The sequence below is a fragment of the Mastomys coucha genome, unplaced genomic scaffold, assembly GCF_008632895.1.
Source record: "Mastomys coucha isolate ucsf_1 unplaced genomic scaffold, UCSF_Mcou_1 pScaffold14, whole genome shotgun sequence".
In the NCBI taxonomy this organism is placed as follows: Eukaryota; Metazoa; Chordata; class Mammalia; order Rodentia; family Muridae; genus Mastomys; species Mastomys coucha.
The window spans coordinates 86,692,453-86,700,714 of NW_022196896.1; the positions used below are offsets into that span (position 1 = coordinate 86,692,453).

Sequence of the window (8,262 nt, forward strand, 5' to 3'; positions counted from 1 at the left end):
TGAATACTTAAAAAAATATTTTCTGTTCAAAGTCCTGACCTTTCCCTTTCTTTTTGACACAGTAGTAGACATACTGTCCTTTATTTATTTTGAATTGTTAATTATTTTGTTTATTGAACAATGCTTGAGGGAAGTACGGTGAACAGTACCTTTGAAAAACAATCTTATGTGCTGGATGGTGGTAGTGCACACCTTTATTCCTAGCACTTAGGAAGAGGCAGATCTCTGAATTGGAGGCCATCTTGGTTTATAGAGTGAGTTCCAGGATAGCCAGGGCTACACAGAGAAACCCTGTGTCAGAAAAAAAAATCTCATTCAAAGTCAATGAGCTATTAACTTGAGTGGCCAAGGAAAGCAATGCTTCAGGAAACTCTGAGAACCTTATGGGGAGTGAATTACCGAGAAATATGAGCGCCAGTTAAGCAGCACCCTTTTGCAAGAGAAGAAAGCTTTTTTACATTTCATGCCTTGGGATGCCAAATTCTTTTAAAGTTGTAATCTCATCTACAAGATATCCATTGTCTTGAAGGATTTAGTCACTTAACAAGAACTGAATGAGTGCTAACCAGCGCTCCTGGAAGCGTCTTACATCCTGTTATTTTCCTTTCAGTTATTTGCTTCTTTTGAAAGGAGTATTTGGAAAAAGGGAAACAATTTTTAATAACATCTAGTTTGGGTTTATAGTTTAACTAAGATAGAAGGACTTAGGTAGTCTTTTAAAGTTTGTCTTCAATGCTGAACTCTGAGGAAGAAAGAAATCAAGATGAAGTTGAGGGAGAAAGGTTGTAAAAAAAAGAAAAAATTAAATTAAATAGTAAATTTTTAAGTACCAATAAATCTTTAATTTCTGTGTGTTTAGTATATAAAAAGGGGAGTGAGTTACGGCTGGTACTGATCATCACGTGGAGTTTGTGACCCCAACAATCTAGCTTTGGTACCTGTATTTTAAATGTCTGTGGTTAGGGAGAGAGAGGAGAAGAGGATAATTAGTGCACCCAGTCAGTGCACTTGGGAGATTTTCACATGATCCTAAAGGAATTAAAATTCTAAGAAAAGAGCAGAGGCTAGAAAACATTGGCCTAAACAATGGAAAACTTTTGTGTTTTCTGCAAATAAATGAACAAAATTACATTAGCATAGGGATGAAGCTGGAGACTGAAATTTACACTACATACTCACCAGAACTCTCTCTACTGGTAGAAGAGTTATGCTGAAGGAAAGACAAATTGATAGCTGGGTTAAACCACATTTCCTCTTTCTGCTTACAAATTGTATTTCACTGGCAACTCTGAAGTTACCGTGCCGAAACTTGATTAATCACACAATACATACGCTCTTCTTTTTGTAGGCGGCACTCCCCCTATCGAACACTGGAGCCAGTGCGTCCTCCAGTGGTACCAAATGATTACGTACCTAGCCCAACCCGTAATATGGCTCCCTCGCAGCAGAGCCCTGTGAGGACAGCTTCTGTGAATCAAAGAAATCGAACTTACAGGTATTTCTCTACCTCAGCGCAAACACGATGGTCAGAGTACCATAATCTCCTCAATAACTTCAGCTAACTTCTCTCATTTTCCAAGCACTAAGTTCTTTTCCTCACTCTACTCTCCCAAACCTCATCTGATTCTTCCTCTCTCTCCTCATGCTCTGATGCAACTTTGAACAGCCAGGAAGGTGAAAAAGACATCCCAGAGATAAACCTAAGTTAATCTAAAAACCGTTTCTAACCAGGAATAGAAGTTGCAACTTATTTTTTGGTGGAAATTTACAGATGAAAAACTATTCATAATAAAATATTAGTATATTACCATGCCATTACAAACTGAAATAAAATAATTTAGTAAAATTTACTAAAAGCTTCTTTAGATAGGTGTTAAGCCAGGATATAAAAAGTAGTATTATTTTGATGTGTAAGCACCAACAGTTTGCCTTTACATTTATAGGGAATTTACTTAAATTTTTTTTATAAGATAGACTTTATAAATAGGTATCAAAACAAGTTTACTGAACTCAAGAGTTTCTCCTTATTTATTAAGGAATTCCTATTTGAAATGGAAGCCTTTTGAATTACATTTCTTGTAGCTATGTCGGTTTCAGAAATACATGGGAATCCTGGTATTGTGCTGTCTATACTCATGCTTTGGTGGCTCTTCCTTCTTCAGCAGCAGTGGGAGCAGTGGAGGAAGCCACCCAAGTAGTCGGAGCAGCAGTCGGGAGAACAGTGGAAGTGGGAGTGTGGGGGTCCCCATCGCTGTTCCTACTCCGTCTCCTCCCAGCGTCTTTCCAGGTAGCGCATTAGTGCTCATTTGTTTGTTTTTATTTTATGAATTTGAATTCAATTTGTTATTGAATTTAGTGAGAGTTTTCATGCGTGTGTGTTTTGCTTACTGTTAAATCCAGGGTCGTCTTAAGATGGGTTTTCTTCTTAAGGAAAAATTTAAAGAAGACTTCCATAGCATTCCCTAAGTTTTTGGGAAGTCTGTACATATCCCACTGATCTTAATGGCTTTGCTATCTTTCTACTTTGTTACTTTGTTTTCGTGAGAGTTCAGTTGGTGCTTTGAGGTTCATGTTCATTATTATATGAGCTACTTACTTAGTTTCAGTTTGTATTATAACTGCATTTTCTTGAAAATGGTGAAGACATGGTTTGAGAATCATTTTGATAACAAAGGATGGGAAATGTAAATTTAGGAGCATTAGAATCCAGTTTCTGAAAAACTTCAATTTCTTGAAACAGAAAGATATAGTAGTTTGGTTTGAAGACACAGAGTTTGAATTTAGTTTTAATAGCATGAACATAAAAGCGTTGAGAGAGCAGCTGAAGGGTCAACTGATGGATTTGGAGCCCTTACTGCTCTTGTAGAAGACCCAGGTTTGGTTTCTGCACCCAGACTGGATGGCTCACAACTGCCTGTAACTTCAGCTCCAGAAGATTCCAACACCCTCTTCTGGCCTTAGGACATCTGCATGCACACTTACACATTACTTGCACACATAAACTCTTTCAGGCTTACACATGTGTTAAAAAAACTTTAACAAATAAAAAAAACCCCAGAAAGATAAGCCAGGTGTGTTGGTACACCTTTTTACCCCAGCACTCAGGAGGGAGAGGCAGGTAGATCTCTTGAGTTTGATGCCAGTCTGATCTACAGAGTGAGTTCCAGGATAGCCAAGATCCACAGAGACACCCAGTCTCCAAAAATCAAAAACCAAACCAAACTGAACTAAACCAAACCCTAAACCCAGCAAGGTAGACTATTACATAGTAGATGGTGGTGCATGCCTGTAATTCCAACACATATAGGTTAAGGTAGGAGAATAGTGATCTAGGAGCCAGTGGGCTATGTAGTGAGAATTGCTGTTTCCAAAAACAAATTAACATTTAATTATAGTAATCCAAATAGTACCTGTATACAAAAATCATATAACAGTGTATGCATGTTTTTTAAGTTTTTTTTTTTAAACTGATAAACTACTGCTTGGAACATGTCTGTTGTAATTCTAAAAGAAATATTGTTGCTTTACTATAGTTTTATATACTTAGAACCTTTCATGATAAAATAATAATATACAGGAAATAATTTTCTTCTAAGTTAGTAACTTTCAGGTGAAAAGGAAGCTTGTTTCTAACTAACATTTTTCTATATTACCCTGGGCATCTCGAATCATGTGTTGCTTACCTAATGACCTTAACTGTTTTTTTTTTTTTAGTGCTTTATCCTTTTGGCTAGTGTTAAGTGCTGAATACTCTTAATATTCCAGTGCTGCTCCTGATGCCAATGTGCCTGCCTTATTAATACTGCCTCTTACCCCTCTTTCCCATCAGCCCCTGCTGGCTCTGCTGGCACTCCTCCCCTTCCTGCTACTTCTGCATCTGTCCCCACCCCTCTTGTTCCTGCTACTGTTCCCTCCTCCACTGCCCCAGACGCTGCTGCTGGGGGTGCACAGACCCTTGCTGATGGCTTCACCTCTCCAGCTCCCCCTGTTATTTCTTCTAATCCCCCCACGGGTGAGTATCGGCATGGCAGACAATGCAGTCATCTGCCCACTCTTCCCTGAAACTCCAGCTTCGTATTTGTTGGTTTGGCTTTACTTTGTATTTTTTTAAATGATGATAAATGTTTTGATCAGAAAGTGCCATGTGAACAAAGAATTTAGTGAGAAGAATGGGGTGAAGTCTGTGATGCACTTGTCCAATAAAGTAACACAAACATTAGTATTACTTTATTCTGTTAAATATTTGAGAACTTAGTATGAAGTCAACTTCTGTATACTTTTGAAAATTTAACATTAGAACTATTATAGGAAGCTGAAGAGATAGCGGAATTGATAAATGCTTGCTATGCAAGCATGAGAACTTGAGTTCTCTCCCCAGCACCCATGTAAAAGCCTGGCATGGTGTGTGTGTTTGTAATTCCAGTACTGGGGAGCTCAAGGCAGGTTGCTGGGGCTTGCTCACTAGTCATTCTAGTCCAATTGCCAGGTCCTAGTGAGAGACATTGTTTACAAATACAAGATTGCTGGCTCCTGAGGACTAATACCAAAGATTGACCACTGGCCTCTACATGCTCAGCTGTTCATATGCACATGTATCTGCATGTAATACCTGTGCTGCACACACTTGCGCGCGCACACACACACACTAATACTGTTATTATAGGTTAAGTAATTAACAAAAAAGCCTATGGCAATTTAAAATTTTTTATAAAGATTTATTTATTTATGTGTACGAGTACACTGTAACTGTTTTCAGACACCCCAGAAAAGGCCATCGGATCAATCCTATAACAGATGGTTGTGAGCCACCATGTGATTGCTGGGACTTGAACTTAAGACCTCTAGTAGAGCAGTCAGTGCTCTTAACCACTGAGCCATCTCTCCAGCCCCTGAAAAACATATTTTAGTGCAGTATTTTATATAGCAAATTACAAACTTCTATGTTTATAATAAACTCATAAATTATACTTTCAAAGGACTTTAAGATTATTTGATTGACTGTTTTATTTAAGACTTCAACCTAGTGCCAGGGAGATGACTCAGCGAGTAAAGGGCTTGCTGCCTAGTCAGCAACCAGAGTTGTTATATAAGTTGCCCTCTAATTTACACACACACACACACACACACAGGCACACACACACACACACAGGCACGCACGCACGCACGCACGCACTCATACTCACACTCTGGTATGAATGTGCCCTCCTTATAAATAAATGTAATCAATCATTCTTTTAGAAAAGATTTCAACCTCAAATATGTTTTTGCTGGGTGGGATAGGAAAGTGTATTTAACTGTTAATATGATGCTGGTTAGTAAATGGATCCTTTTTTTGAGATAGGGTTTTTCTGTGTAGCCCTGGCTGTCCTGGAACTTATTCTGTAGGATCAGCCTGGCCTCCGACTTACAGAGACCCACCTGTCTCTACGTCCCAATTATTGGGATTAAAAGTATGTACCACCACTACCTGGCTACTAATAAAACATGTTTTAAAAGTTGTCCTTGTCCAAATTGGATCCTGGATGGTGTCCTATTGAGATAGCTTCTATACTAATCTTTATGAAGGAGACTTTTCTCTAATGGCTGAGTGAAAATATGGGCAGTCATTCGGTATAGTTATACAACTCTGTTACCCTAGTCCAGCTAGTTAAATAAGAGAAGTCTTGCTAATGCTACAGACCCAGAAATAATAAATGACCCTAACTAAGAGTTAATTTTAGCAATTAAATGATAATATAATAATAGGTACTTGGCTGTGCTTGATAGACTTAAGATAGATGAGAATTTAGAGTGGATCCAACTTTATGAAATTCTTAATTGAGGCTCCTTTTTGAAATCCTAGGCAGTGCTTTTCTCCCTATTGTCTTTCCCTTTCTGCCTTTTATTTCCTCTTTTACCTCTTCCTCTCTTCCCCTCATGGTACAGCATCTCCTCTTGCCCTGTCTTCCTATCATTCCCTTCCTGCCATGCCTTGTGGCTTGTTGGTGTTCTTTCATGGGTGTTCTAATACTGTTGTAAGAGGGCCTGTGACTGAGCGGGCACCAAGTGAGGGTAAAGGCAAGGTTGGATTTGGGTTTGAATTATATATGAAAACTGGGTGGATTAGGAAAGAATGTTTCCAGTTGATGTTAGCAGTGAAGAGGTAAAATAGGTTGAAATGAGTAAGAAATGGATAGTTTTCTGGGGTGATTCAGATTTCATAAACTATTTTAAGACATAATCTAGGGGCTGGTGAGGTGGCTCAGCGGGTAAGAGTACTGACTGCTCTTCCGAAGGTCCTGAGTTTGGATCCCAGCAACCACATGGTGCTCACAACCACCCGTAATGAGATTGTACTCCCTCTTCTGGTGTGTCTAAAGACAGCTGCAGCAAATTATGCCAGCACGTGTGGGGCTGGCAGAGGTCCTGAGTTCAGCAGCCACACACATGATGGCTCACGGCCATCTGTATAGCTATAGTGTACTCATACACATAAAATAAAATAAATCTTTAAAAAAAATACATAATCTAGCTGTAAGAAGAAGAGCATATTGAGTTGTATGAAGATGGGTTTGACTTGGCGTTAAGTGTTTTGTTGAAATATTTTGTTTCCTTTTAAACAGTGTTTTTTGTTATCACCACCTATTTTAGAATATGACTGTATCAATCTTTTTTTTTTGCCTTCCCAGAATTCGATTCTTCATTTAGTCTCCAATGTCTATGACTGCTTTAAATAATTATTTTTTGGAGAGGAGGGAGAAACAATCTCTTTTGTGTCCTATAACAATACTGTAGACTAGATTATTTATAAATTGGTCTGACCGTATTTGTTCTGGAGGCAGAATCTCTGGTATCAAGGTTCCTTAATCTCGTGAGAGACTATGTACATAGGATAGAAAAGGAGAAAATCCACTTTTGATAATGGTATTATTTATTTATGAGAACAGAACCCTCATGACTAATCACTGTTTATAGCTATTGTCTTTTAACAATGGTGCACTAGGGCAGTGCTTCTCAGCCTTCCTAATGCTGTGACCCTTTAATACAGTTCCTCATATTATCATGACTCCAACCATAAAATTACTTCATTGCTATTTCATAATTGTAATTTTAAAACTGTTAGGAGTTGAATGTAGCTGGGCAGTGGTGGTGCATGCCTTTAGTCCCTGCACTTGAGGGTTGGGGTAGGCAGGTGGATCTCTGTGAGTTTGAGGCTAGTCTAGAGAATGAGTTCCAGGAAAGCAAGAGAACAAAGAAACCATGTCTCATAAAACCAAAAACGTAAAGAAAAAAAAATGTAGATAGATATCGGATACGTAGGATATCTGATGTGTGACCCTTGTACACATCAAGAATAGTTAGCTATGCTGGAGCCTTGGTGTTGGGACATAATTCTGTTTATACCAGAGGTGCACATTTTAATTAATTGTGCTTTTAGAATATAGTCAGTTGATTAAAAGAAAGTCAAAATGTTAATTAGTTTTTGATTTAGATGTTACTTTTCCAAATGTAATATTTTGATTTTCCTACTTTTATGCTTTAATACAGTATCAGCAGAGTAGCAGCTGTCATCTTGCATTAAGTTGGATTAATACTGTGGCTTTTAATAATCTTTCTAGAAAGTGAATGATGTACATAAAGTATTTCATTATCTGAGATAAGTTTCCTTTAATGATGCATTTGTGTTCTGTCCATTTTCCAGGTCATCCTGTTCAGTTCTACAGCATGAATAGGCCTGTCTCTCGCCATACACCTCCCACAATAGGGGGTTCATTGCCCTATAGACGCCCTCCCTCCATAACTTCACAGACAAGCCTTCAGAATCAGATGAACGGAGGTCCTTTTTATAACCAGAATCCAGGTTAGATTTCTCTTTTGTGGTTTCTTTTCATTTCTTTTATATTGCACCATAAAAAAACAAAACCCTTTTGTTACACATAATTAGCCCATAGATAATAGGTGTTTATTCTATATACATTTGGTAGTTTAGAATATTGCTGAATGGATAGAAGAATGGATGAATACTAAGTTTTTAATACTACTGTGTTTTTACTTTAAAAAGACAATGCATAATTTATATGTAAAGAGCTAAAGAGCTCATCCTGCTTTTTCCCCAATGGGACAGTTTTCAGTGTGTCTAGTCATTTGCTTTTAAAAACTAATACTGAAGTGGGGCAATGCTGGCGTATATCTTTCCAGCACTTGGGAAGCAGAGGCAGGTGGATCTTTGAATTTGAGGCCAGCTTAGTATATAGAATGAGTTCTAGGATGACCAGCTACACA

The 8,262-nt window shown here is 38.2% G+C and overlaps 2 protein-coding genes across 9 annotated transcripts in view; one reads left to right on the top strand and one right to left on the bottom strand.

The window, feature by feature from the left end:
- Raph1 (Ras association (RalGDS/AF-6) and pleckstrin homology domains 1) overlaps positions 1–8,262 on the bottom strand; it is a 197,821-nt gene that overhangs the window by 77,677 nt on the left and 111,882 nt on the right. The window lies entirely within an intron of this gene.
- Positions 1–8,262, top strand: part of Abi2 (abl interactor 2) — a 72,463-nt gene that overhangs the window by 39,758 nt on the left and 24,443 nt on the right. For 4 of the 8 annotated variants that reach the window (XM_031367680.1, XM_031367682.1, XM_031367683.1 and 1 more), the window contains 4 exons: positions 1,349–1,495; positions 2,163–2,287; positions 3,830–4,012; positions 7,682–7,840. In XM_031367680.1, the coding sequence (XP_031223540.1) occupies positions 1,349–1,495; positions 2,163–2,287; positions 3,830–4,012; positions 7,682–7,840 (614 nt within the window). The remainder of the gene's footprint in view (positions 1–1,348; positions 1,496–2,162; positions 2,288–3,829; positions 4,013–7,681; positions 7,841–8,262) is intronic. The other 4 variants (XM_031367686.1, XM_031367687.1, XM_031367688.1 and 1 more) reach the window with 2 other exon arrangements.